The following is a 12,725-nucleotide window of genomic DNA, read 5'->3' on the forward strand; positions in this document are numbered from 1 at the left end:
CTCAGCTATCTCATACATTATATCTTTAAAACAGGAGGCAGTCAGATCCAGTTGTGACCACTGTAGCCTTAAGCTACTTGACTTGACGTGCATGGGTCAACTCATATTAATATAAATTATATAGGCTATTTGTGTTAGTAGCTTCAACCTTGAGGTAATAGGCTACTTAACACCTCCTTTGTTCACCACTCCTTCCAGTTCTCAGCTGCAAATGACTGAAATGAACTACAAAAAAAACTTTGAAATTCATAACCCTTATCTCACTTAGTGACTTAAAGTATGGCTGCCTGCGCTACTGTCCGAGGGCTGTCCATGCTAACTGTTCTGCATCTGTACTGTACTATTCATCCTGCACACACGTGTATGTGAAATCATGTTTATTTATTATTTGTTTTGTCAGAGATGGACATTTGAGTTTCAGGTGGATTTGAACGTGCTTACAGTTGACAAACATACAAGGCGTGTATTTTGTGGGAATCAAACAACATAAAGACAATTTCTGAGCAAGAAAACTTGTGAGTTATTTGCACGCAGTGTGGTGTGGTCACCAGTTGATCTGGCTGCCTCTTCATTTTCAGAGACGCTGTGTGACGTTTGAGTTGATATGAAACCATGCTCAACAGTTTCAGATACGATGCTATAGCGCGTTGCGTTGGGCCCTTGAGTCTTACATATTTTCTCACAACGGCAGCTACGAGTTTGAATCCAAGTTGTGACTCATTATTGATTTTTTTCTACTTTTAAAAGGGCTAAATACTTTTCTACGTGACATGTGTTTACCCAAACAGGCTCTGAAGACGAAAAGGTGTATTTAATAAAACGTATTCTAGACATTAACAGGAAGAGCAACACTGTGTTCCTGTTTTCCTTAACAGCAAGTCACGTTCCAAACGCGACGGACAAGTTTCTTCAGACTACACTCCAAAGACAAATCAGAGAGATAATGTACATGTTGTTATGTTTTACATTTTAATGACAACTTAACAAAAAGGCATTCAAGCGGACAGCTACGTATTCTCTTCCTGTTTTCAACAGCTGTCGTCACTACGACAACAACAGACGCTTTTGGGTGACGGTCGCCAGTTAACATGGACTCTCGTTAAACCGGAACACCGGGTCCTTCTAGCCTCTACATGGGATTTTCTATCCAGCCTGGAACTTCCAGCTTTTTTAGGGGTCGTTGAGCTTTAAATCCAAACCGTTACATCCAAGATTGATCCACTTTATGTCCATAATTTATCGCGTTTTGGCTCATTTATGCCTCTAGCACGTAGCTCCGTGTCTGCTCTCGTGTGTTTAGGAAAGAAAAGGAAGCAGCTTGCCCATATATGGGAGGCAACGTCATCCAAAGAGTATGGAGGCTGAAAGATCCCAATACTTCCAGTCAAACTGTCTAGTATGCAATCAAAGATGCTATAGTGCACAAGACAGATATCTCCCGTTTTATAGAGCATAATGGCCTCACTGGTTTGAGATTTGGCGTATATTTATATTATATTATATATATTTGGGCCTTTTTTGAAGAAATGTAAATAGTATGTGGTTTAAATGAGTTATAATGTTTATTATGTTTATTTTTGCATATAGGAGAACTGTTTTAGACTTTGCTGTGGGTGTAATATCAATAAATATGACATTATTATGTTGATTATTGGCATAAGTAAATGTCATGAGGGCAAAAGCGTCTGGACTTTCTTTGAAAAAATGTATGTATTTTGTCATCTGTATAAGTTATGATGAATATTTCTTCACATTGTGACTCCCAAGACATATACAAAGTGTTTTAGAGAGTAAAATGGCTTATGTATTACTTATCTGTCTGTGATAGCAATACATATCTGGAAGATTCATGTTCCGTTTTATTTATTTATTTGTTTTTAAGGTCCTACAACCATTTTTAACATTCAAGTGACCTCATTGCAACCCAAATATTCTAATAACCCAGTTTATCCTAAAAAAAATGATGTTCATATCTTGACTGTAGACAACAGGGTTGATGTTTTATAAGCTTTTTTATAAAACAAATCCAGACGGACAATGAACTGTCAAAATGGCCTTAGGGTTCAGAGGGTTAAGTGAGATTGCTACAGTTGGCGGCAGTTTTTCAGCAATTACGCACCTTCAATTTACGTCCACTCAAAGTTCTTTTTTGCCACTGACATGTTAAGTTTACTATTCCAAGTGTCTGACGACATTAAGGAAAGAACCCATACATCCTCTTTGGTGTTCAGCTCAGCTCCAGGGCAAGAACTGGCTTTTCATTCCCGTGTCATCTCCCCCAGCTACACCATTTTTCCAAAAACGGTAACTTCTAGCTGGTGATGGCGACAACAAGTGGTGTCACTGATGCTATGTCCATTATTTTTACAGTCTTTTAGACCCCAGTATCAAATAAAGGAAAAGTGCTGATAATCTGATTTCCAGTTTATTTTGATATGGACTCCAATTAAACCTAACAGAGTAAAATAAGAAAGAGAAGAGAAAAACATGTAAAATATTGCTTAAAAACTTACACTAAAGGGAAAAGTAATTGGATGCAAAAAGCTTGGAAAGCTCACACTACCACACTCAAGGATGCCACCTCAATGTTTTATATACAGGGTGTGCTCATACCGACTTGGCTGAGGATATCTGCCCTGTGCTTTTTACATTATTCACTTCCCTCTCTTGTGGCTGGGCTCATTTATGTTGACAAAGGACTAGATGGTACGTCGTTCTGTACTGCTAAGATTCAACTACTTTTATCCCCACTCTGGATTCTAGGGGGCCGGAATTACATCAATCATCTTACTGGGACACACTGTCTAAGTTGCCACCAGGCATTTTAAGCAATCACACATTCTTGATGTTGATGATAAATACTGTTAAATATTGTATCTTATAGAGTTTTTCAATGGGCCTAGGTTTAGAGGTTTAGACGCATCATGCCAAGCCAAGCTGTGGGGAAGTGTTCCCACTACAGCCTCACAGCAGGGAAGACATAGATCAAAATTGTTACCGCAAATATCAGAAAGAATACCAGTCCATTGCTTAGAAGTACACTGTAATTATGAGTATCAATAGCTCACAGTGTTGGGCAAGTTTCTTCCAAAATACAATACATTATAGATTACTAGTTACCGTCATTTGACTTTACTTTTTACTTTTTTTTACTTTTGAACTGCTTTCACCAAAATAACAGCGGAAGTTTGACTTGGCAGCTACATTGTGAATTTCACCACTGGACCATTAAGGTCTCTACTTTAATAGATCATAGATTATTCATAATATTTTTTTATAATGGATATGAATATATAAAATAACCAAAGCAATAAAATAGATAAGTAAATGGTAATTTATAATGGGATGTGCACTATTTATTGTACTTGATTTACAGCTGATTTGAAAATGTACACAACCTAATTTGTTTAATAGTAATTTAGTTATACTGTCAACCGTCACAGGAAGTGCTTTTTTTTTTAAAGTAGCCTACACGGTTAATTTATTTTGGGTTACATCAACTTACCAGACTGCACACTTAAAGGGTCATTGGTTAAAGCGTCACATTTTTAACATTCTAACATTCACTAGTAGCCAAATCCAGAGTTATTCAACTATGCATGATGAACGTACATAATGGATGTGAGCAGACTTGCTGGGCTGCACCCGCCCATGTCACCCTGCACTGGGCACGCTCATATGACGGTTCTCCCAAGGTCCTGTAAGGGTTGTAATTCACCATGTGTTCTATTAACACATCCATGGTATTATCTTATGATACATCCAAGGGATGTATGTACTGTATTTACGAACTAAACAGGGATGTGACATGTTGTATTTAAAAAAGTTAAAACAATGTTCTGTTAACAATGCATTTCTGTTTTATATAGGCCTGTATTCTGCAGCCAGATTGATCTAATACTGATAGCCTTAATTAGCATTCCACAACTTAACAAAAACACAATCTTCTAAAAGTTGTTGATCAGGTCAAGTCTGGCATTTATCATATAGAAAGAAGCCTTTTTCTTCACAACAGAAAGTAACCTTCTGTCTCCAACCCCCTGGTGTCTTAGACAAGGTTAAGATAATGGAATTTTGATTAACTGTATTTTGGTGAGTTTTTCATTTACATGATAGAACATTTTGATCTGTGTCCGAAAATGAACACAAAGGGACAGAGTTAAGAGACATGTTCTTCTCATTGGACAACGAAGAATCCAACAAGACATGTCCTACACATCACCGTGTAGACCAATGAGAATGGGTTTAAATACAACAGGTGAAAAGGAACCGCCCCCAGGTGCAGGGAATATAATTCTGAAATTTACAATGATACTGGGCTGGTAAATGTGTCTCTGAAGAGGGAACATTGTGCAGTCCGCTGTCAGCTGCAGTGTTATTATGTTTTGTGTCTTATTGTCTTTATCATATCATCTTCATCATGACGTTATATTAAATCTTTTTTTTATTCTCCATTGGAACGCCAGCCTCTCTTCATCCTCATCAAATCAGAAAACACAAGTTAGTTTTCTAACAAACGTCATTAGCGTTTCCCAAACTGCCGATGCTGTCAGCTAGTAGGTACCATCAGCGGTTGCTAGCATGGATGTATTAAGAGAACGGTAACACAGCTAACAAAGCTATATGACTACTTACGTTACTACAGACATTGTAGAGTTGTATGCTTGGAAGCCTTTGATGGGGATGAGATATGAAGCCATGGATCTAATAATGGCAGCTCTGTTCACAAAACTACAGGCTAACCATAGTAGCATGGCTGCCAACTCTCACGCATTGGCCGTGAGACACACATTTGACTGGTTCTACACGCTCACACTCCCACCCCCAATTTCTCTAAAGTGTCACCCCGGTAGGTCAAATTTCTGAAAGATTAGTTTATCTGTAGATCTACCTGTTGAGCCACTTGTGATTGACTAGAATGTGCTTTCAGAGACTGTGAGGGGGTTCAAGAGCGTTCCCTGTTGGTGGAATTTTCGAGTTACAATCGCGTTGCATCCGTGTGTAGTCCTCCGATGAAGAGCAGCGTACAGCCACCTCTAAACTCTGTCAGAGACCAGAGACCCGAATGGGCCTCTGTTTCTGTGCGACTGTCTGCATGAGATACTACCAGATCAGCGGAGCAATAACATGCACAGCAGACTACATTACAACTCTCCAAATCTTGGGCAACAAAGATGGGAGGAATTATATTTTGAATGTGCACAAAGTTGTAAACATGAGCAGAAATCTGGTGAAACACGTCTGAGCTATACTATAATATTTTTTACGATGCTGCAACGTTGGGCCACTATTGTGCTTTCTAACCTCTGTGCAACTCTAAATGTAACTGTAAATAATAGGGATGAGCCGAATACTCGGCTGAAACGAGTATCCGGTACGGATAAAGCACTTTTGCTGAGTACAAGTTTCATACGAGTAATGCGAGTCAATATCCGTAATCGGATTCAATGAAAGTCTCCACTGACTGTGTCTCCGTTCTGTGATAGGCTAGTCACAGTGCTAGTCACAGCGCTTCTCCCTTACACTATTCTGTGATAGGCTAGTCCCAGCAACCCTCCCCTACACTATTCTGTGATTGGCTAGTCCCAGCGCCCCTCCCTACACACACAGATTCCTTCTGTTGCTGTGTGCAACTCCGCTCACACGCACTCAGAACACAGAGAAGTGAACAGCTCTCCCCCTCAGGTCCGCGGGGCTTTCCTCTTAACATTTAGGGTTTCTTCAGCTTCAGGTTTGTTTTATACTTCAGTTTGACCTAGTACCTAGTCCCCAGGAGACTTCTAGTAACCGTGGGGTTGGTTCAGACAGTGCTTGGTAGAATGCGACTTGGGTTGCATCTCTGCCATCAAAGTTTTTTTTTTTTTTTTAACTGCCTGCTGGCTCTAACCAGTTTTTTGAGTGTCTGAAACTTTCTTGCTGTGTTTTATAAAAAAAAATAAAAGGCAGTTGCGGTATAAATGAATAATATTACAAATGAAGATACACACACAAACACATTCCAACCCACCGCCCCCCTCTCTCGTTTCTCTCTCTCTCTCTCTCTCTCTCTCTCTGTATCTCTTACTCACTCAGAGACACACACACTCACAATTGAGTGTGTTTGTCTGTGAGTGTGAAAATAAAAAAGAAACAAAAATAAATAAATGATTACACTGATCATAGAAAAATTAAAAGTTAAAATATAAAGTTATATTATTGAGTATGAAAACTCTTGTTATACATTTTACTTTATGATTGCAAGCACATTGCTGTATTTATTGTTGCAAAACTTGATATATACTGTAGGCCTATATAGTTTGTTTTTTACCACGACAACACCAATGACACTCAATGCTGATGGTGTCATGTAAATAGTTTTCTAATCAGCAATAAATATAACAATTTTTGATCAACCCATATCAATTGCATGCTTAAAATAACATACCGGTTAAAGCCCCCCCCCCCCCCCCCATTTCAAGACAACCCGACCCACTTCCGGGTTAAATCTGCCCACTTCCTGTTTAGGCCCCGCCCAGTCCGAGTACAGATCCAGATACAGATAATTCATGTGGTAAACAGATACAGATACAGATAATGCTGTACTCGCTCATCCCTAGTAAATAAATCATTCATATGTTCCATAAAATGAACAAATAGTCTTTATTTTCCCCAAAAAGTAAATACAGTAAGTGGGGCACAGATGTTGAGGCCCACAAATTACTGAGCACAAAGGTTAAAGGATTACAATGTATGTAAATCAGTGGTTCTCATTCTTTAGAATTTCATTGATCTTAGTTGATCCCTCAACATTAATTTAACTTTGGGTCCCTGGTCCCTACACCAGGGACCCCTGGACCTGTTCACCACAGACCCAAATCTTCTCAGTTCCCAGGACCTGTTTACCACAGACCCAAATCTTCTCAGTTCCCTGAACCTGTTCACCACAGACCCAAATCTTCTCAGCTCCCTGGACCTGTTCATCACAGACCCAAATCTTCTCAGCTTTTGCTGACATATGCCACTGTCTCTTCATGTGGCTCATTATGTTCGGCACATTATCTGGGTCAGTTCTTATATCATAAGAAGGTAATACAATGTGTAATCAAGTGATGACTGATTAACATTAATGTAAATGCTAAATGCCCTAATACCTGTTGACACTAAAACAATGCAAAGGCTCTTAACCCTACAGTTTTTCACATATCATGTAAGACTTAATTTTTTTACTTGCACAAAACTCTCCAGAAAGTGCCATTTAATGGATTATTTTTCAAAAACAGTTCCTGGGGGGGATACCCCAAGACCCACCTAGGGAGAGCTCCTCATCCCCCCCCACACATAAAAAATCCCAATTTAAACCCTGAAGGATAATAATGCTGAAAGAACCAAAGAAACTGCTTTGTGCGCAGCAAAATATGGGTTGCCCCCCCCGCCCCCCCAGATCTCACTCCAAGGTTTTTGGAAAAGTTGGCAGCTCTGATAGTAGCTAGCACTGGCTTGTAGCTAGCTAGTAGCACGACATAATAATAACAGTTCCTTGGTTGACTAACTAAATATATCCATTGTTTATTTAGCTAGATAAGCATGTAAACGACCAGAAACAATGAAAACACAATGTTTAATGTTAGAGAATATTTTAGACAATGAAACTGTGAGTTCATGAGTTCGCCATGTATACCAACAAACTAGCTATACTTGTAAGAGACACAAGAGAGAATCTCATGAATGAGCATGTTGCTACTGGTTGCACACAAACAAACTGTTGCTAGTGCGCACGCTCATCGTGACGTCATGGGCCAGTCAATGCAGAAGACCCAAGCTCCATGGAATGTACACGGCTTCTTGCTGAACCCTGTATCCAGTTCTCTTAATAAATCCCCATAGACACTAGATGCAAAACGTTCGTCAAGCTTAAGTTGCTCACTTTCTTTGTAAAACATTGTAAAACTGCAACATATTGAACAGTAAATTGGCACAGTCAAAGACAAGCGTCTTTGGCTGCATTCAAAGCCATTCCACTACATGAATAGTTACTCTCCACGCCTGATTAAATGTAATGGTATTTACATGTAGCGAGCCTAAACATTAATTCCTGACATTTCTATCTGTCAGCAGCTCAGACACACGGCTGTCTGCGCTGACGTAGCGTCACAGATTTCTTTACTGTCTTTACTGTCTCTGGTTCTGGCTCTGACCATCGTAACAGTGACGGAGCAGCATAATAACGCCAGAAAATATCCATCTCACAAATGTATCTGTCTCTGCAGCCATATCAACCAATCTGTGTTCCCCTGCTGCCTCCATGTTCCTGCTAAACACCCTCTGTTACAATTATTGTTACTAGTCCTTATATTACTGTTATCATTATTATAATTAACATTAAAATTATTAACATAAACATTACTGTGAATATCTATACCATTATTCGCTCGGTCTATGGCAACTTTGTCGTTACTGTTTGTACCTCTGTGTGTATAATGTGTAGGCTGCTCCAGCCTAGTTTTTCCTTGCCTCTGTCGCCTAGTGATTGGTGGGAATTGTTGGGTTTCTGTAAATAACATCACAGAGTACGGTCTAGACTTGCTCCTTTATGAAAAGCGCAATGAGATAACTGTTCTTGTGATTTGGCGCTTCATAAATAAAACTGAATTGAATTGAATACAACAACAAGAAATAATACTCACAGCTTTTTTTTCCTGTGAAGAAAAGTTTTGTGGTGTTGATGAATTCTTAAAAAAACAAAACAGGACTAAATGTAGTGTTAAACTGCATTTTAACTTGCGTTACTGAGATTGTAACAGTTATAATATTTCTGAAAAATAATTAGTAATGCGTCCTCAAAAAGGAATACATTTTTGTAATTGCGTTACTTTTGTAACGTGATATCCCAACATTGCTGGCTCGGCTGTAAATTGTGAATTTCAACACGGCATCATAAATCTCAAAGTCTCATCATTATTCACTCTAATTGCCCATCATTTTTTTCAAAATATTTTGTATTATTAATTTGAATCTGTATAGTTGGCTAACTAACGCTTTCAAACAAATAAAACGCTTTAAAATAAAAAGGGCTTTAAAATAAATAAGCCCACGGTACGCTACTGGGTATAGTAACTTTCCACTGATGATAAAATGCAATGCTATTACATGTAACAAGCCTAAACATTAATTCCCTTCATGTTTATATCTTTCAGCTGCTTGGACACACTGCTGTCCCCGCTGACAGGACACAGATGTCCGTAGACTACCGTCTCTGGTTTTGGCTCTGACCACTGGAACAGTGATTCTCTTGTTTTTAATTTAATATGCAAATAGATGTGTTCATAGTCTTGAGAGTATTATTGGAAAGCTTTCATACCCGAATTGGCTGCAGCCGGGTAAATAACTTGATATATAAGGAGGCAAGATGGCGGCCGTCTCAAGGAAGCAGGCATTCCTCATCCTCCTCATCTCCCAACCGGCCACACTTGGTCAGTGGCTGCACGTGGGACTGCTGGAATTCTCGTGAATAATGAAAATGCAATAAGCGATAAGCCCCGGCTGCCAATCATTGTCTTCCAGTGATGAGGGCCCCTGATTGTTCCGGGCCATTAAGCAACTGCTTACCCTGCTTACTGATAGTTATTTGTCTGAATCACTCGTTTGTCATTGGCTACCTGCCATGAGAAGATACATGCAACACAATCTTTTGTGAACAGCGCATGTTAAAATCAGCTGCTAATTTGGCACTCGTGTATAAACGACCAGTATTGAATGGATTAGCAAAGTTGATGTCAGTGCATCATTTTAGTGCCACTTAAACGCCTAGAGGCAACAGAAGCATCGCTACATGACACGTGACACTAGTTGACACTAACATCATGGCAGCAGGTAAAGTTAGCCTACCGTTAGCTAGTAACTGGCTAAAATAAGATCAAAATACTGACAGCCAAACGGCGTAGTGTGACTGTATTTCACTGTACAGTCTGCAGCTAAAGCTATGAGCTAAAAAACACAAATTAGCAGCTGTTTTTGGAAGGAAAAAAAGGGACGAAACTAAAGGTTGCATTTACTTGAAAGTGATAAACCTTGTGGTGCATTGAAGTTATTATGAAATATATTTCATATTATAAAATGTCCTTTTCTCATCTGTTTTTTTTGTTCAACAACAATTTATTGGTGATAGAAATTATATTTGTAATAAATAATTTAAATCCCACCCCCTTTGTGTGCTGATCCAAAAATTGATCCAATCCGTGACTTAAAACCATGAGCCAATCTGTACCTATGAATTTGTTATCCATTGCACCCCTAGATGCATTGCACATTCACAATTTTTTTACATGTTGCAACCGACAGACACAGTGAGGATTCCCTTTCATGACTTTTATGTCTTCACCAACAAAGTAGGAACTGTTGATAGATCAAACTACAGTAGGAGAAAGAGTAACATGCTCCCTATAACCACTCCACTAGCTGTAACTGGACCATTCACTTTGTTGCCTGACCAACTTTAATCACGTTTCTCACCGTGGGAACTGAACTCATAACACCCCTCAAAGCTAATGATTCTATAAACTGAATTTGAAAAGTGAGTGTTTATATTTCCCACTTTACAGTTTAAAGAAGATTTGATTAAAACATATCCAATGAATCTTCTTCACCTCACTTTGGACACTTACTTCTAAATGTGTTTATGCATTTGGTATATAACAACACTATATCAATCACTTAAAGGTCAAAGAAAGTGGAAAAAACAGAGCTGAAGGTATAATTGGCATAGAGTTGCACTCCCAGAATAACTATGGCCACTCTGATGCAGATCTTTTCTGCTCAATGGGAGTATAAGCCTTTGCTCTTTCAGGAGAGGATGAGCGAGTACCAGCAGCCGTACCTCCGCCACAGGCACTCCCTCCGGAGGGCGACAGTGCAGAACGATCATCATGTTGATTGGCACCTCCTTCCCCTGGGGGTCCTGCTCAAAGTTTTTCCTCAGGTCTGTGTGGGGAGATAAGACGCAGCTGTCAGGTGTCACTTGTTACGGGCAGCTTGTCCTCAATCTCTTCAGCCCCTAACACAACAGCCTGCCCTCTGCTCTGCATGCCACAACCTTCAAAACCCTTTAGTCAGTATAGGATGCAGAGGATCCCATGGCCCTGTGCTACATGATCTGTTGACAAGGTGGTTTTGGAGGATACAATGGATAGAAGAAGAGCACAAAAATTGCTTTGATCATCCCAGACATTAATGTGAATACAATACAAACAGATGCTATTCGAACCATTTCCTAACCAATCTTTGATAGGTTATTTCAACATAGATAATGAATGGGTGTCATGTACGCTAAGGTCATGAGAGATTCCCAGCACATAAGGGATCTAAGTGAAGGATGGAAACTCTATAATAGAAACCCAGTTCAGATGGCAGGTAGGAAAAAACAATGATTTTGCAGAGAAAGATTTTACATTACATCACTGCTGAACCATTAAGGAAAATGTTAAGCTCTTTATCTGCTGTATTATTTAACAAATAAAAAAAATAAATCATTGTATCAACACAATATTATATATATTAAACACAACAACTGGTGCCTGCCGGGGATCGTTTGCTGGCTGCCCGGCCTGTCATGCTCACAGACTCTGCTGTCAGCTGGCTGGAGGTTGCTCAAGTGACTGGGGGACAAGAGGTGTTTACTTCATTGAACGCTTGTTTAAATAACACAACACAAATATCCATTATAAGATTAACGTGAACCTGTGGTTATGTGCCTTACAGAGATGGGAAGTAACGAAATACAAATACTTCGTTACTGTACTCAAGTAGATTCTTTTGATATTTTTACTTTACTTTTCTATTAATTTTTTTGGCGACTTTTTAATTCTACTCCTTACATTTTAACACAAATATCGGTACTTTCTACTCCTTACATTTTGCAAAATTGGCTCGTTACTTTAGTTTTGTATAAGAGGTTGTTATGTCGGAAAATAGCGCGGACACGCGCCATACAACGCGAGCGGGTGCGCGCGCCACTCGGAGAAAAAAGTGAGAGAAATGAAAAAGAGACAAGTTGTCCGGAGGATAATCAGCTGAGATTGTGTGTTCCTCTTTGAGAACTGTAAGTCGTATAACTCATGTTGTCAACTCACTGTTCACTTAAGCCTGTTATTGGTCTATAGTTCTTCACATTTAAAGTAAGTTAGCTAGTGGTTTTGGAGTGGTCTTCACCTAGTTTGCACGTTGATCTTAATGAAGCATCAACAGTTTCACCAGCTTTATTCGCATAAGTTTTTCTTTTTTTTTACCGAACTTCAGATTCTGTAATTCAATTGACAAGTGGATGGAAACTTAGCTAGAGAGAGAAGTTGTTTCAGTCTGTGTTTTAACAGACACACCTGGGGCCAAGTTGGACACCAGAATCAGGTTTAATCCAGTCCTAATCTAGTTCTCAACTTTCACATCATGTCACTGGTGTTATCGTTATTATTGTTTACGTCATCAATACCATATTCACTCTAAATGGATGGGAATACATCTACTGTACGTTGCATTTGACGCACGACTAAGACAATTCAACAGATTCAGCATTGTGCATTAATTCACAGCAAATCATTGAGGCTTGATGGCGCTAACGTTAGCACATAGTAGTATGGAGGGCGCTAACGTTAGAACATAGTAGTATGGAGGGCGCTTACCCAGCTAACAATTTCTGGTTCCCAGAACGTTCTGGGAACGTTCGTTTTTGGTTGTGGGAACGTTCCCTAAAGGTT

The 12,725-nt window shown here is 39.3% G+C and overlaps 1 protein-coding gene across 1 annotated transcript in view; it reads right to left on the reverse strand.

Annotated features, from left to right (window-relative positions):
• unc5db (unc-5 netrin receptor Db) overlaps nt 1-12,725 on the reverse strand; it is a 156,839-nt gene that overhangs the window by 129,326 nt on the left and 14,788 nt on the right. Inside the window, 1 exon segment of the mRNA XM_034872213.1 lies at nt 10,853-10,956. Within this exon segment, the coding sequence (XP_034728104.1) occupies nt 10,853-10,956 (104 nt within the window).

The sequence above is a fragment of the Etheostoma cragini genome, chromosome 5 (genome assembly GCF_013103735.1).
Source record: "Etheostoma cragini isolate CJK2018 chromosome 5, CSU_Ecrag_1.0, whole genome shotgun sequence".
In the NCBI taxonomy this organism is placed as follows: Eukaryota; Metazoa; Chordata; class Actinopteri; order Perciformes; family Percidae; genus Etheostoma; species Etheostoma cragini.